The sequence below is a fragment of the Nesoenas mayeri genome (genome assembly GCF_963082525.1).
Source record: "Nesoenas mayeri genome assembly, chromosome: 8".
NCBI lineage: Eukaryota > Metazoa > Chordata > Aves > Columbiformes > Columbidae > Nesoenas > Nesoenas mayeri.
In genome coordinates, this window is record NC_137554.1 from 22,060,726 (window position 1) to 22,086,259 (window position 25,534).

General features: G+C 55.4%; 1 protein-coding gene across 1 annotated transcript; it reads left to right on the forward strand.

Moving 5' to 3' along the window:
• Window positions 1-9,905: 9,905 nt before the first annotated feature.
• ACOT11 (acyl-CoA thioesterase 11) lies at window positions 9,906-24,121 on the forward strand (the record flags this gene model as incomplete). Its single annotated transcript, XM_080349124.1, has 17 exons — window positions 9,906-9,928; window positions 14,027-14,102; window positions 15,596-15,788; window positions 16,654-16,723; window positions 19,500-19,560; window positions 19,759-19,860; window positions 20,371-20,506; window positions 20,753-20,909; window positions 21,248-21,367; window positions 21,451-21,595; window positions 22,530-22,585; window positions 22,672-22,738; window positions 22,832-22,915; window positions 23,027-23,160; window positions 23,440-23,571; window positions 23,649-23,775; window positions 23,884-24,121. 17 exons carry the CDS (start codon window positions 9,906-9,908, stop codon window positions 24,028-24,030), a joined length of 1,830 nt encoding a protein of 609 aa, XP_080205250.1. The 3' UTR covers window positions 24,031-24,121.
• Between the last annotated feature and the right edge of the window lie 1,413 nt (window positions 24,122-25,534).

A 25,534-nucleotide genomic window follows, 5' to 3' on the forward strand; every position in this document is an offset into this window, starting at 1 on the left:
TCCCAGCCAAAACCAGCTCGGGGACCTAAATCCAGCTCTGCTGGGTCCAGCCTCCTTGCTCTGAGGCGGAAGTGCCTCTGGGTTCTATCAGTCCTGTTTCTTCCCCAGCCTGAGTCCCTTATCTGCCGCCTCTTCCATCTGTCTCTGCCTGATACGGTGCCCCGAGCCAGCCGCCCCCGCCGGCACCCTGCAATGGGCAGGAACATCTCTTTGGCTCCGCTTTCGCCAAATGCTCCACGGAGCTGGCCGAAGGGTGACCTTGGGTTTCGCAGCAGGTGTCCCCACTGCTGCCACTGGCCCCACAGGTGCTCCCAACCAGAGTGGCCATGTGCACGGGTAGAGCTGTAAACCTGCTGCCAGCACAGTGGCAGTACGTATATTTTAGCAGCCTTATTTTAGGCAAAAAGCTGCTGCAGGGTGAGCTGTGGCCCAACTGGCTCCACTGCCCACAAGGTTTTTTTCTGATGTTTGCAGGAGCTTTTTGGGAGAAAGGGGAACCCCAGGAACTGGAAGAGAGGGGAGCAGCCTCCCATTGGAGTCATCATCCTCTGGGACATTTGCTTCTGCTGCATCCTCCGAGGTTTCAAAACCAGCTCAAGACCATGCGACCTTCCCCACACCCTCGTTGCACTCAGCACCCGTTTTCCTAATTCAAAAAACCCCCTCTTTTCATTCAGCCCCTGTTTTCCCGGCTTGCACCCTCGCTTTGTCCCATGGAAATGCTGTGACCAGCTCTCCCCCTCTGACCTTCAGGCAGGGAGCCGCTCCTCCCCAGCTTTCACCTTTACTGTTTTAAGCCCGGTCTCCTCCTTCTCCCTCTGAGCACTCCTCATTTGTGTAGAGCCTGCATGACTTGCTGACCCAGCACTCCTGCCCGCTCCTCCATCCGTTTTGCCTCCACGTGTAATGCACGTCCATTATCTTCCCCGGGAAAAATGTGCAGAGCAGGGTCGCGGTGCCACATTGGGGGCCGTCACTGCACAGGGGTTCCCATGCACTGCCCAGGGTCCCCCACCTGGGTTTTACTCCCCATCTGCCTTGGTACTTGGCCCAGACACCTCCAAGGATGAGGGAAATGCCAAAATATCTAACTAGAGGGCTGCCTGCAGGACAGTGATGCTCCTCTGTGATGCACCCTGCTGTGCTGGCCAGCTCGCTGGCCCTGGGGACCTTTGCACTAAGCCAGGCTTAGTGCTCAGGCTGCTGACAGCCCCCTCACATCCTCTCCCTGTCTGTTGCCGGATGAATGGGGAGGGGGCAGGGGCTTGTGGCTGCCTAAAACAACAGTCTGGAGGGTAAAACAACAGCCCAGATGTAAATAGCCCAGATGTGTACACCAGCCTAGATGGGAAATATTGCCCAGCTCTGCCCACACCACAAACCAAAAGATGCTTCATGCCCCAGCACCTCCCTCTGCCCCAAAATCTCATCCTGCTGCAAGTTTTGCTTGTGCCTGGGGCGCAGCCTCCAGGGTTTTGCTGTGCCCACAGTGTTCCCCTAGCTACCACCCTTGTCCCAGCTGGTGACAAACATGAGAGCCATCGCATGAGACCCAGCCAAAGCCTCTCCTGGTTTGATCAGCAGGGGCATGGGCTGCTAAGCACAGTGCCTTGTTAGCTTAATGAATGAATTTCAAAGCTGGGCTTTGAAAGCAGTTTTGGAGATACAGCGAACTCTTTGGGAGTGCCATGCTAGGACACAGTCTCAGTGTCTCCAAAAAGCCTCATCTTCTGGTTTCTGAGTGAAATAATAACCAAACCAGGAGATTTTCATAAAGGAAATCAGCAAAGACAACTACTTTTATATGTGCGCTTAAGTATTTAGGTCAGTATTTTTAGAATAAATAGCCGTGGGTTGGTTCCTATCTTTTCGCTTTCATTTTTCACACTTCAGCTTCATTTTCTCGAATCTGGTTATACTGAAGCAGCAATTGGGTTTTTCAAAGCGCTCACACCTACCAGCACACTGACCTCGCAGGCTCCCGTTTCTCCACTCGTTCCTCTGGCCTCTTCTTCTCCTCTGAGCTCTTTGCACAATTAGGGGGTGAACCCGGTCCCCTCTGCCTTAAAGATTTCCCCGAGAGGAGGGATGGGCTGTGGGGTGGTCGGCTCTGCAAGGAGGTGAGTCTTGCTGGTCTAAACTGGGAAGGGGGTGCACATGATGCATGTCCATGGCCCATGACGGATATGTTTGGCTCCGGGCAAGGCTCCATCCTGCACCCAACATCACCCAATCCCTTCCTGAACCAGAGAGAGCCCGGGCCACCAGCTGGGCGTTGCACCCTGCAGCCTGCTATTAAAAGCAAACCATCTAGAAGAGTCCTTCGGAGTGAAAGCAGCTTTTAAAGGAAACATTGGCAGTCTCGTTTGGCTGCAGCAGAGCCTGCTTTGCTAACGGCCTCCAAAATTAGAAGAGGCTCAGAAAACTTACGACGGATGTTACTGCAGCAGAGCGGGGAGGGGGGGGACGCTGGAGACTGCTCAGACTCAGCTGTGCTTCCCCAGAAACCGGGATGCTGCTCCATAGCCCATCCATACAACCTTTTTTTGGTGGGGAGAAGATCAAAGTGCTGTGGGAACCGAGCATGGGGAGCAACGCCTGGCCAGCGTGGAAACCCTGGGCACACACGTGCAGCTGGAAAAAGCAGCGATCTCCACTGTGCTAAACACGCTCCACAGGAGCAACGGAGATGTGCCAAAGCCTCTTCATGACTTAGCTCCTAATAAACACGCTGCGGATGGGAAATGAGCCTTTGGCTTTCCCCAGCATGGGCAAGCAGAGAGCAGTGATGCTCTGTCCCTCTGAGCTGGAGGGGCTGGGGGCCACAGGGCACGTCCCTGCTGGTCTCTGGGGCTGCGGCCAGGCTCCTGCCTGTCCTGCATAGCTCCTGAGGGAGTTTATCCCGAAAAAAAGCCCTCCTCCTCCCCAGCTCAATGGCTGCTTCACCTCCAAGAGTTATTCACAGATAAACTCCATAAATTTGGGGCACAGCCATTTTATCACTCCTGGCAGCTCTCTGCGTTGCCTGCCACAAGGTGAAGCCAATGGAGCTGGGAAGGGACGGAAAACCAGCTCCCAGGAGAGCGGGAGTGTCAGAACACCCAGACAGAGCTGGCTCTGCTGTGGGACAGCAGGGGCCACGGGACAGCCGGATCCTGCCCCAGCTCTCTGCCCGCCTGGGCTTTGTTCGATGGAGGGAGGCACGGGAGCAGCAAACCTCCTCCTCTCTGCCTTGCCTCCATGGATGATTTATTTCGACATGCGACTCCAGCCTGTTTTGCTGCATCACTCCAAGCGCTTTATTGCCTCTGGCCTGGGCTGGTGACATCCCCCCCACCCAGCCCCGGCTGCCCGGGAGAGGAAAGGAACCCTCAGGGCCTGCCGATGGGGCTTATGATGATACCAAAACGCTCCTGAGTGGTTAGTTGGCCTTTCCTGACCTGCTGAAGCAGCTCCCCTTCCCCTGGCCCCTTCTCTGAACTCGGTGTATCACTGCTTGATGGTCCAACACTACCCGCCAGCTCCCATTCGCGGCTGTTTGAGATTCCCGTCACTGGGGAGGATGCCTCTCAATGCATTGGGACTACTCTGCTGGATCACCACCTGTAAAAATCAATAAATGTTAAAAAAATCCTTAATTTCGCAGCAGGCACGTGGGCAGCATATTGCGGTGGCTGGGCAGGGACCCGTGCAGGCTGTTCCTGCACAGCATGCAGTGCCCCCGGCCCGGCCCTGGGACCCGCTGCCCACCAAGCTCTGCTACCGCTGCCAGAAGCAGGAGCTTGCTCTGCTATGGGCAAGCTTGGATTTTGAATTTTAACCAAACCATAGATTTTTATTTTCTTAATTTCCAGGTTGCTGCCAGCCCAGTACTCCTTTTTCCTGTGGAAAAGACAAACCCCAGGATGTGATAATTGCTGGGAGTGCTGATGGGGAGGATGAGAGCTGGACTCCCAGCAGACCAGGGCACTACATGCTCACTGTATCCCCCCTGAAACATCTCCTTGATTTCACAGCCATCCTGGAGCACAAAGCAGCCATCGAGAGGGGCTGGACTCAGGCTTGCTACTAAGGACCTACCATTTAGCGTTGAAAATTTCCTTATCTTCTAATAAGGCTTTTTAATTTTTTTTTTTTTTCCCCAGACCCGCCAGCAAGAAGAAACCCCTCCTTGGCTGGGCGAGATTTCCACACTTCAGTGCCGGTACAGAGTGCTCTGCATGGCTCGCATTCCAATTAACCCAGCATGGGCAGTGCCGTGGGTACTGACACCCACCTCCTCTCCCACCCTGGCACCACTGACATTTTTCGGAAGGAGTCACTTGCCCCTCCTTGGGGTTGCGGTTTCTGGGTCCCACGGGGATTGTGGTATTGGGGTTTCCTGTTTACCCACGCAGCTGCACCAGCGGTTGGAAAATCCGGGGTGCATTACCCACCATGCCAAAACATCAGCAGGGCCATCACTGGCTCTGGTGTGCAGTTCAAGGCCTTCCCCCATGCCGGCTCCTGGGCTGCAGGCTTGCAAAAACCCAGCCAGCAAAAGGCTTTTGACGAAGGAAGACAGTAACAGCAATCTGCTAGTATGTGCATAATTAATTAAATTGCATAATTAATAACACTGCATTATTTATAAAGGGCTAGGGGATGTCCCTGCCATAAGCAAGGGGTGAGTGCCACCCTACCCTGCAGAAAGCCGAGGCCAAGCCCTGCACTGCCTGCCCCCAAGCCCCCACGGGCACGGCCACGCGTGGGGCTGCATTCCCTTGGGTGCGCTGCATTTCCCTGCCCGCCCCGCGCTTGGCTGCCACCAGGGCTTGCTAGCGTGGGCAGTGTGGGCAGCACAGGCAGAAGCCGGGCAGGGAGGGTGGTGGAGAAGGAGGGCCGGGCCACACCGTTCCGTTCCGTTCCGTTCCGTTCGGGACCCCGCCGGGGCCACCCCCCCGGGAGCAGCGCAGCGGGGCGGGACGCGGAAGGGGCCTCTTGAAACCGCCGCGCGCTGATTGGCGGAGCGCTCGCCCCGCCCCCTCCTCCTCTCCCCCCTCCCATCCCCCTAGCCCGGCGGGGCCCGGGGGTGCTGGAGGGCTCCGTCCCCCCGCCCCCGCCCCCGGCTCTGGCTCCGTCGGCGGGCGGGCCGCAGCCGCCGGAAGGCCGCGCCTGTGCGCCCGGGCGGGGCGCTGAGCCGGGGCGGCCGCGGGCACGGCGGGGGGGGGGAGCGGGAAGGCGGGGGGAGCAGCTCGGCCGCTCGGAGCAACGGCGCCCCCTGGCGGCGCGCGGCGGCGCGGACGGTGCCGGTACCGAACGGAGCCCTTGTGGTGCTGTGTCCCCTGTACCCTCCCGAGGTTCTGTGCCTGTGTGCCTGCCCGCTCCCAGGTGTCCTTGTGGCCCTGCCAGTGTCCCCTGCCTGTGCATCCCCGGGGTCCTGTGCCCATGTAGCCCCCCGGGGGTGTCCTGTGTCCGTGTCGCTCCCCGGGATCATCTGCCACTGTGCGTCCCTGGTGGGGTCTTGTGCCTCTGTGTTCCTCGGTCCCGGCAGTGTCCTGTGTCCCTGTTCCTGCCGGCGTCCTATGCCCGTGTGCTTGGTGTTAGTGTCTCTGTGCACCCCCCCAGTGTCCTGTGCCCACCTTGGGGGCATCCGTGTCCCCATGCGCCCGTGGTGTCCTGTGCCCGTGGCTGTCCTGTGCCTGCACACTCCTCCAGGATGTCCCAGTGTTTATGGACCCCAGGCCTGTCCCTGTCCTCGCATACCCCCGGGTGTCCGTGTCACCACACACCCCGTTGGACTATTCCTGTCCCCATATAGCCCCTGGATATCCCTGTCCCCACATGCCCCCTTGGACTGTCCCTGTCCCCATGTACTCCTGGGTGTCCCTGTATTTATGACCCCCTGGGACTGTCCCTGTCCTTGTGGACCCCCAGAGCTGTCCTTGTCCTCATGGACCCCTCTGGGCAGTCCCACACAGGCCACCATCAGCAGATCGGTGCCTTGGCACTTCCCAAACCTTCTCCAGAAGGTCCTGCTTCCTGGCAGCCTTTCCTCCTGGTGCTCCCCGTGCCCATCACAGTTGGGCACTGCATTGGTGTCCCGTGTCACCTGCTGTCCCATTTGTTAACCAGTGTTCCAATAAACAATGCTTGCCCTGGACTTCCACATTTGAATTAAAACCAAAAGAAACTCCACAATGAGATGGAACCCATCTTAGCCTAACGGCACATGGCCTCCCTCCTCCTCTCTGTTGTGGGGCGGGCAAGCTGGCCTTAAGAAATTAAGTAAATACCAACGGAGGAGCTGAAAAATAGGTTACCTTGTAATTGATTTTTTTTTGCCTGCAGCTAAAGAAAAATTAGCCTTCCTCCTATCTTGTGGAGCCTGTGTGTTTGAGAACTTACCGGGGTGTGTAATAACTGAAAGAATGGCATGACAGCTCCTTGGCCCAGCCTTTTCCACTGCCTCACTCCTGAGCTCTGCTTTTTTCCCCCTCCGCCCTTTCCCCTGCCTTTAAACTCCAAGCGCTGCCACAGAAATGCAGAGCTTTGACAGCTCAGAGGAGCCAGGAACAGGACTCCTGGCAGAACTATGCAGCCCCAATGCTGCACCAGGAGCTGGGGGAGAGCCCAAATCCAGGGGAGACCCTAGCTCAGAGGGAGCCATCACTCCATTACCCCATTCCATCATCCCATCTTGCAGCAGATGCTGCTACAGCCACCATCGAGTAGCAGAGGCCATCGGGGTGGGAGAAAGGTTCAGGGCAGAGCACCCCAAGTGCTGGACCCTGAATGGCCAGGGGGTCATCTTCCCCTGTTTGGGGGGGATGCAGGACCCCCAGCATGGACAGGCAGTGTGGCTGCAGTCTGGCCCTCCTCCCCACAGCTCCAGCAGCTCCTGATGCAGCAAGATGACACAGGCTTTGATTTATTGAGCTGGTGCATTAGTATCAATTTTTTTCCTCCTTTTTCCATAATGAGCTGTTTGCATAGTGGTGCCTGCTGTGCTGCTCTTCCTCCTTCCCCCCAACACCTAGGTTTTGAGGGGCATTTCCCGTGGAGAAGAGACCTGCAGCCCAACCTCAGGTACCGTACCATCATCCTGCAAAGAGGGAGATGTGCTTGGCCTCCCCAGGAGCCAGGGATGCCTCAAGCATCAGCCTCCCACCCCTGTTCCCACTTGGGGTATGGGATTGCAGGTGCAAACCCTCCTGGGGTGCTGAGCATGGGTGGCTGCACGGCTGGGGTTGATGGGTGCATCCCATGGCAGGGAGCAAGGTCCCTACTAGGGGAACACAGGACAGCCTGGGGCATCCCAAGAGCATCTCCAAGCCCCTGGCATTTTGGTGTACCCCCCCACCAGCAGCAAGTCAAGGGCTGGGGCTCTCACTCCCAGCTGCTCAGCTCTGTTTCCACCAGGCCCATCCCTGGTGAGGGTCTTGCTCCTGGGCTCACAGGGCTACTGGGGTCAGCACTTGCCAAGAAAATAATAATAGTAATAATAATAATAGTAATAATAATAGCCAAGAAAACTTATGCTTTTGCACAGATCTGACTTAGGCTGCATCCACTTTCTCCCACTGCTGAGCCTATGAGCAATTAATCCTTCTGACTGCTCCAAGAAGTGATGAAACCAATAGGTCACTTCTTTTTTTTTTTTTTTTTTTTCCTCAGCAGTAATTAATGGTTTAATTAACACTCACGACATCCAATTCCCATGGCTTCGCACGAGCAGCCTCCACTGCCAGGGCCTCACTGCACAGTCTCCAGTAACTGGGGGTGGAAAGGGTTAGCTGCCGGCTGGAGGCCGCCCATTTGGCCATGATTTCATCCCAAGCTGGAAACTTCTCCTCCTCCTGAGCAGCCGCGGCATTTCCAACACCTCTCACAGCCTGCTTTGCCTTTGCACGGGCTTGTTTATGGTGCAGCGTCTTTTATAGCCAAGGGAAGAAACCAGGCGCCATGCGCTATGCACGGCCCTTGTTATTTACTCTTAACAATTTTACAGTATTTTAACACCAGTCCCCAAGAAATTTTAGTTGTCCCAAGGAGAATAGCTGCTTGTAACCGGTTGCTGATTACAAGTATGAATGTCAATTAATTCATTTAGCTAATTATCCACTCTCTGAGCATCACGCACCAAAGAACTGTAAAAGATGGGCATATGGTGATGGATGGGAAGGAAGAAGCTGGTGCCTGTGCATGCTCACCGGGATGCCGGGGTGAGGGGATGCAGGCAGTGCGAGAGAGGGGGGAACACTACAGCCTCTGCAAGCTGTAATTACAGCACAATGCTAGTTGGGCCTGAAAAACATCAGCCCTTTCCTTGCAACTTCTGTTTGGAGGCTTGTGTGTGAGTCAAGCATCTGAAGTGTTTCTAATTGTGCTGCTCCCTCTGACATGGAGGTGGGGAGGAATCATTTTCCCTGCAACCAGCAAACCTCTTGATCATCAGGGATTGCAGAAACAAACAGTCCTAAGGAGGGAAGGAGAGATCCCTGATGAGCCTCCATGCTAAAGGTGGGGAATGTGTGCTGGAGGATGCTTGTTGCAATCTGCCCACCTGTGAGCCTTACAGGGCACCTGTGCTGCTGTGAGTGAATATAAAACCATCTTGGTGAAAAATAATCTTATTTGCTGTCCCAAAAAAGTTTTAAAGGAGATGTTATTTTCTGAAATGATTTGAGTTAAATCACATCTGGGTGTGCAGACTTACCTGGGAGGCACAGAGGAGGTTGCGGGGGAACGGCAGAGCAGACACACCCTCCCCACTCTCAGAAAGCCAAAGAGGAATTGCATATTTTATCCTAGCAGCTGAGCAGCACATGCTCAGTGGGGTTAAAGTCCTCGGTCAAAGCAGGACACCAGTCTTCTTCCGGAAAGAATCTCCATCACTGTCACCAAGTGAGACGCTGCTTCCATCCCACCATCAGATACTGATACTCGGTGCCCACCACGAGCATTTGCTCTCTTCCAGGACTTTGCTATTCTTATTTACCAAGAAAAGAGAGGTCTTATTTCCTGTGTAATCTGCTTGATTATTTCACCACTGACTTTCCAATGGCAATGCTTGTGCTGCCTGTGCCAAAAGAAGCTTTGATCAAACTCGTGTATGTCAGTTACCAAGATTCACTTATAAAAGCACATAAATAAAATACAAATAGAACAACATCTCTCCCAAACCCAATAGACTGTATCATTGATGTGGCGACATGGTGATTTGCATTTTATTTCCTTATTATTAAAAAAAAGGGGGTATATTATAAGCCTTGTTAGAGGTGCTTCAAAAGCAGCAGGGCCAAGGAGCTGAGCCGTGGGGACTGGAGTGGCTCTAGGGAAGTTTGTGGAGGCTTTTCCAGCTGGTGAGTTCTGTGGAAAATCCAAATATTTTCAGGGAGGTTTAATTAGGGGCGAGGAAGAGCCTCATGTGATGCTGTGCTGTAGGTACTGAGTGGATTGGGGGAGCAGCCAGGCACCCCTGTGTCCCTCACTGGGGTGATGGGGGAAGTAGAGAGGGTGATGCATGGGGCCAGAGAGGAGACCCAGGACCCCGGGCCCCATCTCAGGGGCTGCTCACCAGGATGGAACGGAAGCCAAAACACTGGGTGCTGCTCTGCAGAGCTGCTGGCAGTGTGCTGGTGCCCCTGCTGCGCTCCCTGGCTTTCACTTCTGCAGCAGAGTGTTGGTCAAGATGCAAATCTCCTGAGCGCCAGCCATTTTCCAGGCAAGAGCAGATTGGCCAGGCGCTACCTTAAGAAAAGTTATGCGTGACTGTACATTTAAGGAAGCAGGGGGTGTGTACTGGCCCCGTCCCAGATCTCCACGCCAGCCCTGGCCTCAACACCCGCGCTCAGTGCCACTGCGTGCGCAGGTGTCCGGACGCTTCTCCTCCGAGCCCGCCGTCACCTCGCCACTGCCTGCAAATGCTCAGCTTCTTCTGGCTGAGGTGAGGGCTGGGGACAATAGGGACAAGGAGGGGGGACACGGGGGCTGGGTGAGCCAGAGCCAGCATCCATGGACACTTGCATGCCCAGTGATGGAGCGGTGGCTTGTCCTGGCTTGTGTCGGAGCTGGGTGGCTCTACCAGGGGGTGGCACGTGGGGTGTAAGCTCCTTGTGCCCCCTCCAGCTTGCTTGGGTGATGCCCTCTTGCCCTGGGGGGTTGCAGTGATCCGTGCCACAGCCCCATCACTAGGTGGGGGGATGTGGCACTCTCTGGCTGCAATGAGGACAGTGGGTGACAGCCAGCAACAACAACCCCCTCCAAGGTGTTCTGGGTGTGCTGGGAGGGATGCTGGGGGGCATTTGGCTTGAATCAGCCTTTTTTCATTCAAAAGTGGTGTCAGATATTTGGGAAGGGCAGGCACAGAGCTGCTAGGAATGCTGGTGCTGTGGGAAGGGCAGAGGGAAGCACCAGAGCTGACTGGGGTAGTGTGGGTGGCCGGATGGGGTGGGTGCCATGACTCCGTGGTGGTCTCCACTCTGATGGCCTCAACCGCAGTGGTCATGACTGTGGTGCTCACCATGGTTGAGACCACCATGGTAGAGGCTGCCAGGGTGGAGACCACTGGACCACCATGGTGTCCACCCTGGTGGTCTCTACCCTGGTCGTCTCAACAGTGGTGGTCACCACAGCTAAGACCACCAGGGCCTCCACATGATCTCCACTTGGTCTTGCATGCAGCAATTTACACTACGATGGTCTCCACCTTGGTGGGCTTGACTGTGGTGGTCTCAATGCTATGGCAGTCTCCTCCCCAAGAAAGCTGTGGATAGCAGGGGAAAGGTGCCTGGGCTGGGTGATGCTGTTGGGTGTCCCTGTGCTTCTGCGTTTTGGCCATGGTGGTGGTTGCAGCTGTGACAGGGTGACACGCGACTTCTCTATCCCCCTGGGCTGGAGGCAGCGGTGTCAGGAGACCTTTGTTCCCCGGGACACTCCCTGGGGAGACTTTGTCCCCATGCCAGCAAAAGAGCACCAGCCTTCCTGGGAGCTGCAGAGAGCAGCTGGGGGGGCTATGGCCAGGGCCGGGGCCTGTGGGCATGGACGGGGCTGGGGATGCTTCGTCTGGCATTGAACTGAGTGGTAGAGTGGGATGAGATGGCCCTGCAGGGGTCCCCCTCAGGTAAAGGTTTCCCAAGGGTGGTGGACGTAAAGCTGTTGACCATTGTGTCGCCCCGTGCTACCTTTGGCCCTCAGTTCACACTTTCCTGGCTCCGCGCCTCTCTTCGCTCCATGAAACCCTGGGGAAAGCACGATGTGTGGTCCCAAAAATACTCCTCACAGGGCGTCTTGGCCTTTCTTCTGAGCTGGCCACCCTCCTGGGGTCCCGCCAAGACCCACCACAAGAGCTGCCACACCTCCTCACCATGCGGTGACCTGGTGATTCAGTCCTTCTGGTCCTGGCAGGGCCACCATCCTGATGGCTCCGCAGAAGAACCAGCACTGTGCACCTGAGAGAGCACCATGGGTCTTGTCCCAGGGACCCCACTCCATCCCTGCAGCCACGGAGTGATGGAGCCAGGCTAGACATCTCCACCACTGCTCACTGGTGGGGGTCCTGTTGGAGGGGACATCTCTCCTTGCACAAACCCTGCCCATCCTGTCCCTGGGAGCACCAGGGCTGTTTGGGGACTCTGGGCCCATGGAGGATTTGTGGTCCAGGTCTTGGGAGAAGGAGAGCCCTTCCTACCCTGTCGAGACAGCAGAATTTCCCAAAGTAGGTCAGGTTAATTTTTTAACGCATACAGATTTGCTTGTTACCATGGATATTGCTCAATTATACACCAATAATCCCCCATGAGAACTTCATTGTTGCCACTATCCTCCCCGCCATCTCCCCGCTTTTTTCTTTAAATATTCCCAGGGTGGATAAGGATGCGTCAAGGAGCTGGCGTGAGGGTACGAGACTGGAGCCAGGAGAGGGAAAATGGGGTTTAGGTGTTTGGGAGGTGGTGGGGCAGTGGGAGAGCTCTGGAGGGTTGGGAGGGGGCAGCTGGAGGCTGCAGGACCTGAGGGGGTTTTGCAATGGAGGTTGCCCCAGGCTGGTGGGCCCCCGGGTGCTTTTACAAGAGGCCAGCCCCCAATTTGACAGCCAAGACCATCCCTGGAGCTTGTGAGTGCTTCAGTGCTGAGGGATATGCTCCTGTCAGGGTATAGGAGAGCAGTGGGGTCCCCCAGTATTTGTGGAGTCATTGGGATGTTTCCCGCTCCATGCCATCCCCCTGGTTTGCTCTGCAAGCTCCTTACACCTCCAGCAGTGCAGGAAATGAGTGTAGCAGGAGGCAAGAAAAATATTCTGCTGGAAGGGGTTTTTTTCCTAATGAAAACTTTTTTTTTTTTTTTTGGGGGGTAGAAGTGGGTCACTCTAGGGGTGACAGTGTAAGAGCATCATTTCCTGGGTACTTCATCCCATTGCCATGGTGACCCGAGGGCTGCATCAGTCAACAACTTTAGATATGTGACAGCTGAGTGAGGCTGAAGATTTTAATGAGGACAGACAGTTGCTTGCTTAGTTTCAATAACCAAATACTCTATAAATACCCACCAGCTGAATGGTTCTGGGTCTCTGAACCGTGTTAGCGACATGTGGCCGTGTTGCTCCCTGACCCTGGTCAGAGCACTGCACTCCAGGGTGGGCTCAGAAATACTGGGGGGATGGATGCAAAGCAGATGGCTCTTTTTTTTTCGCCCTCCTGCTGACCCAATCCAGGGGACAAGGTGACATGGTTGCAATAAGAGAGTGTGGAGCCAGGAGCAGGTTTGGATTTCCAAGGTACGGCCCAAGCCACGTGTCCTGTGGCATTGGCCACTGCATCTGTGGGGTGTGACAGAGCCAACCCCAGACACCGCCTTGTGTCTGCAATAAAGGAAACACAGGGAGCAAGCCCAGCTTGCTAAGGATGGGATTAACTCTTGTACCAAACTCTTGCAAGGGTGGGTGAGATGTAAGCAAGCTCCCAAGCCTCGATATCAGGCCCAGAGAAGTTGTGGGGCTGGGCTGGGGGGGCTTTGAAAGCCTCAGTGGTGCTGCTTGCATCCGCCAGTGCTCTAAGCACCCTCATTTCATCCCAACCACAGCAGGTGTGCACCGTGCGACTCCCCAGCACCGGCTCCCACAAAGGGCTGACGGTGCAGGAGGCAAATTTGCAGCTTCCAGTTTTTTGTCTCTGTGCCAAAATCAGTCAGTCCCACGCCTTGGCTGGACCCATGTAGGAGTGGGATGCTTGCTGGGACAGTTGAGAGCATGCCAAGAGCCCACTGGTGTTGTGTTTAAAAGCAAAATGTAAATATAAAGCCTCTTCCTCTTGTTTCTGCTGCAGCTCCCACACCACCTTTCTTTGCAACGCCGCCACCGTGTCCAGCAGGGACCTTGTAGCTGTGCATGTGGCCAGGGAGCCTGCGGTCACCCAAGGGCATGCGATGCCCTTGGCAATGCCAGAGCTCCGCAGGCAGAGGGGCTGGTGCTGGGCACAGTGGCGTTGCCCACAACGGGTGCTTCCCATTCGCTGCCCCCAGTACCACCCGTGCGCGGCGTGAGTCCTGCTGACTGCCAAAAATACTCTCCTGGCTGTCTTGTGACCGTGGCAGTGTCATCGTGCCGGCTGGAGGAGCTTCAAGACGCATCTCTTTGTCACATGTAGTAACACGGAAAGTACTGACACAGCGTCTCTGATCGAGGAACGGGCCACGGCACCGCAGCCTGGGCTTGGTCCAGCACTCCAAAATAGATGGGAATGTTTCCATCGCAGCTGGCAGGTGCTGGTCCTGACCCCCAACGAATGGCAGGTGCCAGCCCCAGCTCTGCCCTTCTCTGTTTTGGCTCCAGCAGCCACCTTGGTAGGTGCTGGTGCCATGGGGAGGGACGTCAGCATGGGGCATGGGGACAGGGTGTGACAACCAGCCACATAGGTGGCTGTGGCAAATGGTGGCTCCACCACACCTGCCACGCATGGGGCCTTGTCCTAGCTGAGGGTCAACCACAGTTATCCTCAACACCCGGCTCTGCCGGTCCTGCAGTAACTGCAGCCACTCTTCTCCTTTCCAGATGTCTCTTAAAAATGGTCAAGGAGAATATTGTAGTACCCGAAGAGATCTTGAATTACTGTTGCAATGGCCTCCAGGTACCACCCATACTGTGCAACTAACCCTGGGGCTCCCTGTTGTGCCAGTGGCTACTAACCATGGCTGTGCCAGTGGCTACTAACCATGGCTGTGCCAGGCAGGTGTCACCCAGTGCCGGGAGCCGCTCCCAGCCCTGCACCAGCCCCAATGCCATCCGCTCCCCATGTGTTCCCCAGCAGCATCCTCAGCCTCTTACTGGCCACTGTGGGGTCAAGGCTATTCCCATGGAATGCTGTTTTTTGCCCTAAAATTTAGAAACAGCAAGCACTGGCAAAATGAGCGGTGGGAGCTCCGGCCAGGCTTGCTGCTGGCTTTGCAGCAAGTGGCTTTGGAGCTCTTTGAATTGCTGGCTCGTACCCCAAAGCCTGCTGGCTTTCCAAAATAGCTCTGTTGTGCTTGTGTGAGTACCTTGGCACACTGGAAAACAGCCTGGGAGGTTCGCAAAGGGGCTCTGGTGGCCAGGGGTCTGTCTTGCTGCAGGATGGGGGGCCCTTTGCCATAGGCTCAGCTTGTCGTGTTTGCCACCGCCTCTGCTTAGTGGAGGTTTGTGTCGTTTCTGTACCAGTAGCTATGGAAACAGAGGTTAGACCCACCAGAGAAAAATGCTGTTCTGAGAGGCAGTGAGCCCGGGGTAGTCAGGAAAGCTTCATTTTCAGCATAAACCCATCTTTAAAAGTAGCTGGGCAAACCAAAGGGCAAAAAAGCTGCTGCAACGGGGCTCTCACAACAAGTGCTGCAAACGGGAGCCACAGTGGGAGCAGAAAGCGGAAGGAAGAAAGGCTGTAACGAAGCCCAGACGGCTCTTCATGTCTCCTCAATTACTCACCGGGCTAACTGAGTTCACTCCTTGTGTAACACAGCTTCGCTTGACATCTCATCAGCTATTTTATTGTCGGCACAGTTGCAATACCAGCCGCACTCTTCTAAACCCCCTCCCACCGGGGCGGCTCTGTGCCCAGCAAACCCCAAAGCCCATAAGAACTGTCTTTAACTGAGCAAACAATCCCAAGCCAAGCATGCTGCCCCTGTCTCTGCTTGTTCCAGCCATGAAAAGCTGCTTTTGGTGCTTTCTTTGGCAAAGGCAGCTGTTAGTGGAAAGTGTGGAGCATCGCTGCATGCCCAGCCCTGGGCACAAACCCTGGGAGCACAAGCCCACCCTTTGCTGCAGCATCCCAAAAATGAAGCTGTTGTGGGAGCAAAATTCCTTCCCAGAGAACTGATTGACTTTGGAGGGGGTTTGGCACAGTTTTTGGGAGGAAGCGGTGGGGCTGGGTTATAAATGGCCTGGAAACCTGTAGTGATCCCCCAGAAAGCTCTGTTAAGAGAGATATTTCCTTTGCTGTCGGCTTCACATGTTTGGCAAGGGCTGGGTGGGTTTTGGTGGTGCCCAGGGCCGTGCAGGGCTGGGGATCCCACTGGCTCTGCATGGGTCACTCTTTTCTCAGGGAATTTTTCTCCCGTTTGGGTAAAACAGAGCTCTCATCCCACTCAGGGCTCAACATCTCCACCACGTGCCCAAGAGCCAGGGGAGGAGGTACCAGGGGCCATGGAGAGCCCCTCACCTGCCCGCAACCCCACGGAGGTGCAGATGAGCCAGCTGGTGCTGCCCTGCCACACCAACCACTGCGGCGAGCTCAGCACCGGCCAGCTGCTCAAGTGGATCGACACGGCCGCCTGCCTCTCCGGTAAGTCATTCTCTCCCGCCGGAGCCATCACTGGGCCGGGAGGGAAGGGACCTGGCAATGTCCCCAGGAACTGGCTCATTGATGGCGTGCCCAGCAGTCCAGCACCATCCCTCAGAGCTGACGCCAGCCGGGGACCCGCGTCATGCCATTCTGCTGAGTAATTAGAGAGCGAACAGGAGCAGGATGAGAGGGGGAGGAGATGTGTGCTGCAGCACGCACGCTTGCTCGGGGACAGATCAAAATTGACGTCTGTTTCTTTCCAAGCACTGTCCTTGTCCTTGCCTGGTGCACAGGGCATGGCAAGACTGGGCTGGCAGCATCCCTGGCATCCCGGCAGAGCTTTGCCAGACGGGGCGGAGTTCCTCTGCCCAGCAAGAAGCTCATCCCATGGGTCATCAAGCACCAGGAAAGGAAAAAGGGTGTAGTCTTGCAGGCTGATGAGCTTCCCGATGCAATTTTGCACTTCGAGGTTCCTAGTGTCCTGAGGAAAAGCTGGAACAGCAAGACAACTTTAAAATATTTGCTTCGTATGGGGAGATATCAGCTGCTTGCGCATCCCAGCAGTGTCTGAAAGCATAGAGGGAAGGCAAACAGCAGGGCAGTGTGCCTCCTAGTTACAACACGTGCTTCAAACCCTCAGAACACCTGCAAACCCACACTGCTACTAGGTGGAGAAACCCCAAACCCCGCTCTCATCTCCTGCGAACGCAGCAGAAGGGCACAAACAGGGAAAAGGACACCAGCCGAGGTTTCACGGGTGCCACCAGCCCTGAGGCAGCAGCCCTGGGGCAGAGAAGCCCCCATGCCCCTGCCACACTCACTGTGTTGCTGCTGGTAGCTGATGCAGTTTGTTTTTCCTTTCCAGCTGAGAGACATGCCGGCTGCCCATGTGTCACGGCTTCCATGGATGATATCTATTTTGAGCGTACCATTAGGTAAATACCCAGCTCTCCAGTGGGGCACGTGCAAGGGACATGAATGGGGTTTTTTCCCATCTGCTGGGTGCAACGTGGATGGTGGGGCTGGAGCTGATACAGGGAGCAGCATGTTTGGGAGGGCAGGAGATGCAGTGGCAGTGCCAGGCTCACAGGGCAGGCAGGGATTAAGGCTCTGGCTCTGCTGGGGGGCTGTGGACTGACTCTGCTCTGATTTATCCACTGTCTGGTCACCTGGAGAACTCCTGCTGGGTTGGCTTCCTAGTATTTCCCCTGACCCCAGTTCCTCCCTGGCTTTGTTCAAGGAACAACTCTGACTTCGTGCTCTAGAAAACTTTAATCTTGCAAACTATGCCTCTGTAGTAGCCACTCACCCACCCATCCATGCATTGGATCATGAGATACACCAGGCTGAGCTTTTCCTGGCCAAAATCCCCTCCTAAGCTTGTCCTAGCACCCCCTGGTTGCTGCCCCTGAGGAAGTGGACACCTCGATGCCTCTGGGCTGCCCCATTGCAGGGGACAACAGAAGTATTCCCACCAGGCGCAGGTCTTACGTGCCCAAGGTGGTCACCTCCCTTGCCTTCCTGGTGAGCCTGTGTGCTGCCCCAACTTTCCCCCTCTGCCAGAGCCTGTGCCTCCCCTGCACAGAGGGATGCCCCTCTGCTCACCTCTGGGTACCATCCAGGTGGCTCCGGGGGTGTTTTGGTGCACCCACAAAGATGCCCACAGGGCTGGATGGCAGAGGTGCCTGTGTGCTGGCAGTGGGTTTTTTGGCAGTCCCATTCCCTGGGGTCCTGTTGACCAAAGTTGTGCCATATAGGATCCATGCTGCCTGGCAGCTCCTTGCTGGTGCTGGAGTCCCAGGGTGTCAGCCTGTTTATTTGGTACTGGGAAGTCCGACTCACTCTTGGGTTTCACTGTCATCCCCAGGAAATGCTAAACTCCCCCTTTCACCATATCACGGGGTGTTGGCAGGAATGAGTTGCACATCACCCTGTGCTGAAGCCACGGTGTGGGGATGTGGTGCAGCCCTGTGTGACACTGGTGGGGGTGAGACTGGTGGAGGTGGCACTGCTGGGGTCAATGCCTAGTGTCAAACAGTTCCAGCTGCTGGGGCAGCTTTGCCTGGGAAGCTTTTCCCTGTGGGTTTTGGAAGCAGGAGGCCAGAACTGAGCCCCATTTCAGAGCATTGAATGCAGCCCTGCAAGGCATTTGCCCTCCTCAGGGGCAAACCAAGCATCACTCCAGGGGGTTGGGGAATTTGTGCTGCTCCTGGCTCAGCTCCCACTTGCTGTGGTCCAGCATGATGCTCCATGTGGGGGGATTTCTCACCAAGCTGCGTGAGGGCAGAGGGAGCTTTGGGTGGTGTTTGCCATCTGCTTACCTCCTTGCCCAGCTGTTTGTGCTTTCTGCCACCCTCCCACTGAGAGGGAGAGACCCCCCTGGGCAGGGAAGGTCTGTAGGTGCTTGGGGACACAGAGAAAACCCCAAGAAATCACTGACTTAAAAACTCACCATCTGGGCATCAGATGCTATCCATCTCTCAGCCCTGCCATGGGGAGCTGCAGCCTCCCCAGAGGATTGCATGTGGGTTCGTGTGGCTTTTATCGCACCAGCTTGTGCTGTTTGGTAAGGAGAGGGTAAAATATGTCTGGGGCTGTAATATAGACAACAAGGGCTGCCAGTGTGTCTGCCCAGACCCCTCTCCTTACCTCCTCACTGCAAACCCAGCTGGAGCATCCATGCTCCAGCCTCGCCATGCCACCGCTTCATCATCTCTAACCCTCTCCTCCCCATCTCGCTTTTTCTTTTCGCACCAGCCAGCAGTATATAAACCCTTCTGGGCAGCGGGATGGGAAGAGCGGTGTCTGGTACGGAGGTTTGCAGCCCTAGAGCAGCTGGCCTAATGCAGTGCTGCTGTGAGTTGGGAGCATTAACCTTGCTGATGCGGCACGGCCCAGCCCGGGAGGTGCACTGATGCTGCTCACGTAGCCCCGCTAACGTTTCGGCATGCTGCAGGGGTCGCCTCTGGGACCAGGGTCTGTGTTGGGGCACTACTAGAGGCACTGCCCCAACCTCGCGCTGTCCCTGCTCCAGCCAGAGCCAACATGTAAAGCGTGTCAAGCAGCTGAGATGATTCTGGTCATTTGAGGACAAAAGTCGTGCATAGGGACAAAGCAGGAGTTATGGTCCAAAACACATGCTGATTCTTCCTTGCTTCTGGTTTTTAGCCCACTGTCGTGCAAACCTGCAGCAGCCATCCTAGCGTTTATTTTTCTGCTGTTTTTCTTGGCACTGGTCTCTTTTAGAAGATGAAGAATATTCCTGATTTAATAATGTATTTACTAAAGACTCTGCTGTCAGTCTCTCCAATAAGCTTCATTTGCTCATTTGGTTGGTACCAGTCTGGAGTAAGTTAGGCACCATAGGTGCCCCCGTCGTGCAGGATAGCCCATGTGGGGCTGGAGAAGCCGTTTGCTCTGGCAGGAGGGTGCATGCCCGCATGGGGAGGGGTGCCAACTTAGCCTTGGGCACCCCTGAACCTCCCAGGTGTCCTGGCAACACCCCAGACTTGAGACTTGTTTGCATGCAGGTGCTGGGGGGGTGACATCTCACTGCCATGCTTGGACATCAGTGGGCTCCCATGACTGGAACGTGGCTGTCTCCATGTCCTGCTGACCATTCCGGCATGTCCCCTCTGTCCCAGGCAGTGAGCTGTAATGTTGTCGCACCTCAGTGACCTCCACATGCTTTCTCCTCTTTCTGTTTTTCAGTGTCGGACAAGTTGTCAACATCAAAGCCAAAGTGAACCGAGCCTTCAACTCCAGCATGGAGGTTGGTGTGTCTCCCCCTGCCTTCATTAACCCCTACCTCATTGCCCTCGCCCATCCGCATGCACCTCTTCCCCATGGCCCAAACCTCCCATGGTTCCCAGCTTTGATCCCACATGGAGAACCCTTCCTGCTGTGCTCAGTGGGATACAGGTCCCCAGGGAGCAGAGCTGGCTCTCAAGGGTTCTGTGCCCCCTCCCAGGTGGGCATCCAGGTGAGCTACGAGGACCTGTGCAGCGGGAAGCACAGCAGCATCTGCAAGGCATACGCCACCTTCGTGGCACAGGGCCCCTCTGGCTGCAAGGTGAGTGGTGGCTGGTGAGTAGGGGGCTCAGGCAGTGAGGAAATAGTTCCTTAGCAGCAGTGCTGATCATAGAATCATTTTGGTTGGAAGAAACCCTCGAGATCGTTGAGTCCAACCATTAACCTAATTCTGGTTCTAAACCACATCCCTAAGAACCTCATCTACATGCCTTTCAAACTCCTTCATGGATGGTGACTCCACTACTGCCCTGGGCAGCCCATTTCAACACCTGACAACCCTTTCTGGGAAAAAAAAATTCCAAATATACAATCTAAACCTCCCCTGGCACAACTTGAGGCCATGGTCCCCACTGTGTGACACCTCCCAGGGGGTTCCTATCCTGCTATCAGACCTGTTTGGCCTCTGGCCCCTCCGTCAGCAGCTATAATATAACCCAGGAGGAGCATGGCTAGTCCTGACACACCTACAGAGGGCCATGCAGTGCTATGGGAGCACATGCTGTCACCTGAAGTAGCTCTGCCTTCTCCTGAAGCCGTGTCCCCTTTGCAGGTGAAGCTGAAGCCGCTGACCCCACAGACAGAGGAGGAGAAGATTGAGCACAGCATCGCTGCCGAGCGCCGCCGCATGCGGCTGGTCCACAAGGACACTCTCAAGGACCTCCTCACCAGCAGCCCCCAAGAAACAGGTACCGTGTCCCACAGCTTCCAGCCCCAAAACAGCCTCGACACTCACTGATGACAACCTCCTCCCTCGGTGTGACTCAGTGGGGGAAGAGTGGTGATTGCAGTGGAGGTTTGAGGATGTTCTGGCCATGGGTTAGGGATCAGCCCAGACCCCAAGCTAGGAGGTGTGGGGGAATTGATCCAGTGGGAGGGCAGCTGTGGGGGTCCCACCATCCGGCACGCTGAGCCCCGTCCTTCCCCCGCAGCAGAGCTGGAGACGCGGGATGGCAGCGTGGCAGTGCCGGCAGAGAATACTCGAGTGGAGAGTGTGGAGCTGGTGCTGCCCCCGCACGCCAACCATCAGGGCAACACCTTCGGTGGGCAGATCATGGCCTGGATGGAGAATGTGGCCACCATCGCAGCCAGGTGACCCAATGGAGATTTGGGGTGGGGAGATGGTGTGACTGGAGGGGACACACAGCCAAGGCAGCATCCAGCCAGGTTGGGACACAGCTGGGTTTGTGGGGACCCTCCAAAGGGATGGTCCCCCTGGACGATGCCATAGAGGGGGTCGCATGGGAGCAAGTTGCTGGACAACCCCAGGGGAGGGTTCACACTCACCATGCTGTCCCTTCTCATGGCTGGTTTTGGCAGTTAGCAGCCAGGGGTCACTTTTTCGTGGTCTCCTCAGCTTTAGCTGGGACAGGGAGGATGCACAGGGCTGCCAGGGTGCTATGGGCAGAGGGTGACACTTGTCCCCACAGCCGGCTGTGCCACGCTCACCCCACGCTGCAGACCATTGAGATGTTCCACTTTCGGGGACCATCGCAAGTCGGGGACCGCCTGGTCCTCAAAGCCATTGTCAACAACTCCTTCAAAAACAGGTGGGTGCTGGCAGCGGGGGGTTCCATCCCACCCTCCCAGTGGCTTTTCGCACACTCACCCCTTTTTCTCCGCTCCCCCCCAGCATGGAGGTGGGAGTCTGTGCCGAGGCACACGGCCAGGAGATGTCCATCAGCAGGAGACACATCAACAGTGCCTTCATGACCTTTGTGGTGCTGGATGAGAAGGGGCGGCCCCGCACCCTGCCCATGGTTACACCTGAGCCAGGGGTAAGGATGGGTAGGGTTGGCTTGTCCCCACCACGGTGACATGGGACCCCCAGGTATACCACTCAACTCCAAAAGGCTCTCAAATTCACAGCAAAACAAATGCAGTTTTATGATGATGGAAAACAAATTGCCTGATAGCAAGTGAATTAAATTGATAGTTTGGTATAACTAATAATAAAATAAACGACTTGCCTGTGCAGAGGTGGAGATATATTATATTAGCCACGCAAGGCTTAACAGAATATTGCCTGCAAGTTTGAGCTCATATTTTCTGTAATTTAGGGGAAAGAATGCAAACCTCTTAAGTTGCTTTTTACCTTTCAAACCACCCTAATCCACGATTTGCTTGGATCCAAATATTTGAGAAAACCTGTCCCACGAGCATGGCAGTGAAGCAAACACCTGCGCACCTCGGGGCACAGCGTAGCCTTCCTCTTGGCTGATCCCTGCCACCTACCTCATTTTTTGATGCCTTAAAACTAAGACTCTCATACCACTCTGCAGGAGAGCATCTCGTGTCCAGAGCCAGGCTCCCTAAAATCTCCTCTCCGCCTGCTTTAAAGCGCTGCGCTACTGCTTTCTTTGGAATAAGCTGCTTTTCTGGAGTTTTTATTTCCCTGGGAGGGGATATTTGCATTGCTAGAGGGTGCAATTTGTGTTTCAGCTGCTGTTTGCAGCTCTGCAGCCACAGTGAGGGTGTTTTCCTAATGTGCCAGTGCCTGTTGCTTGATCCCAGCAAGTGGTAGCAATGCCGAAATAGCTCAGGGTTAATAACCAGTCACCTCTGTCAGCACAGCTGGGGCAGCAGCCAGCAAACACAGGGGCTTTTCCGTCCTAAAAAGACATCTGGTTTGTTGTTTTGTGTTTGTTTGTTGTTGTTGGTTTTTTTTCCCTCCTTTTCCTGTTAACCTAATGTGCTTTTCCCATTTATCAGGATGGAGAGAGGAGGTACAGAGAAGCCAGTGCTAGGAAAAAAATCCGTCTGGACCGGTGAGTGGAAAAAGCAAGTGGGATGCAGGGACGGAGGCAGGAGGGGAATTGGGGCTCAGCACTGGGAAACTGCTTCTTTCCCGCAGAAAATACGTCGTCTCCTGCAAACAGACTGAGGTGCCGCTCTCTGTGCCCTGGGACCAAAGCAACAAGGTAGGGTGCTGCCCCCTGGGAGCTGCTGCTCCCCAGGAGCTGCTGCCTCCTGCCTCCCTGCTTCCCACCCCTGACCTGCTGCCCCTGCCCCAGGTTTATCTGAGCTACAACAACGTCTCTGCACTGAAGACACTCATAGCCAAAGCCAACTGGGCACTGGCCAGAGAAAAGGAAAAGGTACTAAATCTGCCCCGTCACCCCAAGATGCTTCTCTCCCTCAAAGCATGGGCACCCTGGGGACTTGGCAGTGGCTGAGCGTGTCCCAGCCCGTGCCCTGTGCTCCCCCAGGTGCAGATATACACGCTGGAGGAGGACAAGTTCCTCTCCTTCCGGATTGAGATGTCAGTCTGCATCACTGCCAGCCAAGCCTTTGCCCTGCTCTCCGACCTGCGGCGCCGGCACGAGTGGGACAAACACTATGCGTGAGTTCCCCTTTCCAAAATCCTTAAATTTGAGGCTCATCACTGAAGACCCCTTTGGGTTCTCCTGGGAGCAAATGTACCACCCTAGAGCCATGATTGCTCCTAGAAACCTTTCACCGTGCACCCCTGTCCGCCTGGGCTGGTGGGTGCACTTTGCTGCAGAAAATATCTGTTTTGGGTCCCCCCAAATATTTTGGGTATGGCACTAGGCTGTGTGTATGCTCCTAGACTTGGGGGTGACAGCTGGATTTCTCTGATCGGCCCCCTCCTGCCTCACAGGAGCGCTGAGCTCATCCAGCAAGTGGATGACGATGACATGATCTACCACGTGGTGAGCCAGACGCTCAGCCATGAGAACAAGCCACAGGACTTCGTCATCCTGGCGTCCCGGCGGAAACCCTGCAGCAAGGGGTAACTGTCTCCTTGTCCCCATGCCCTGCTCCCCTCTGGCTGGGCTGCACCAGCTCACTGTGCTCTCTCCTCCCCAGAGACCCTTACGTGGTGGCCTTTCGGTCAGTGACACTGCCCACCCACCCTGCCAGCGACAGCTTCACACGAGGGGAGACGCTCTGCTCTGGTTTCTGCATTTGGACAGAGTCAGAGGAGATGAGCAAGGTGGGATGGATGCTGTGGCCATGCCATGGGGCTGTGCCACCCACACCCCATCACGGGGGGCTTCCCCATCCCCATGTGTCCCCACTAATCACCTCCTGTGCCTTGCAGGTGGCTTACTACAACCAGGCCATGCCGGGGTACCTCAACTATGTCACCACCAACGTGGTGGGACTGTCCTCTGACTTCTGCGCCACATTTGAAGCCTGTGAGAAGTTCCTGCTGAAGAACAAGGAGGACCTGATCGTGCGGCTGTAGGATCTCTAGAGCCACAGCAGCCCTGCTGACAGATGGACAGACAGGCAGTGGGCACCTCCATGGTCAAGGGAACATAGGATAGTGGTGCTCAGACCCTGCCACCCCCAGCGAGGTCCCAGGAGCTGGGGTGGAGGAGCATCCCTGTACTGCCTCATCCCTTGCACTGGTGTGTCATATCTTTTCTTCTTCTTCCTTTATATTTAGAATTTTTGTAAGCTGCTGTACAGGAGTTGGTTTTCTAGTTCACTTAACACTACTTGAATCTTTATATGATCCAAAGTCTTCCTAAAACTGTTTTGTTTGTTTGTTTGTTTTACTATTTCTTTATGGGGGAAACTGGTTCTCTTCAAGGCAGCAAAGGGAGAGAGGGGACAGTGATGTGGGGAGGGGTCTATACCACTCCTTGGTGTGGGGGTGGCTGGCAGAGCATCCTGCTCCCCCACAGCTGCCCAGTGCTGCTCCCCTTCCAAGGGCAGGGTTGGTAAACAGCCCCCACTCCCCACCCAGGGCTGAAATTCCACCCATGGGGCTGCAGAAGAAGCAGCAATGGAAGTGCATTAAAGGAAAAATACCTGTATCTGCTCCAAGTCTCTGCTCTGCGGGTTCGCTGTGTGGCTAGTGAGTGTGGGGTGGGCTCCTTTGAGGCAGGACTGTGAGCAGAAAGGGGGGTGTCAGCCAGTACTCCTTGCAAGCGGCTTTGGGGGACTGCCTGGAGGTGTTGCCACCACAGCAGGGGCAGCATGGGCTGCAGCAACACCTTAAATCAGAAAGCCCAAACTGCCCCAGGGGCACTGAAAAAACAAGAAAAAGACAAATTCAAACCTTGTTTCCTTAAGTCTGAACAACACTGCCGAGGATACAGAGTGGTTGCAGCAGATGCCAAAGTCCAGAGCCTCAAAGGCTTTGATGCCATCTTAATTTCTCTAAGCACTAACGAGCTGAGTGCCTCCAGCAGCGTTTCCCCCTCAGCTGCTTTGATGGAGCTGTTTCACAGATATTCACAGCAGCAGATGAGCTTAGGACCATTTCAAAGACCTTGCTGCCAACCTGCTTCTCCCAAAGATACTCCAGGAAAGCCACCAAAATGTAGCATGGGTGATACCAGAAGTGCCACTCACCTGTCACACCCCAGAGGGTGTCTGTCCTCAGCCACAGGCTGGCTGAGCCACCTCCTGGCCTTTCCTGGGTCACACGGCCAGAGCTTTGCTGATGGCATGGAGGTTTTTGAAAGGTTTATAAACTGAAGGAACTGCCTGCCCCTCTCCTCAGCCAGCAGCTCCCACCCCTGGTCCCAGCTGCATCCATAAACTCCTAATCTCTGCCATATCTCTGATCATAAACATCGTGCAAGGCCTGGCACAGCGCTGCCCCGATCTCCCCTGCTGTGCTAAGGCCACCAGATAAAGCCATCTCAAGCTCAACATGGCACAAAACCCTCAATTTTTTACAGAGCCCTCATATCTTCTGAAACTCTGAGCAATCCTGCCTTTTATCACTGGGATGC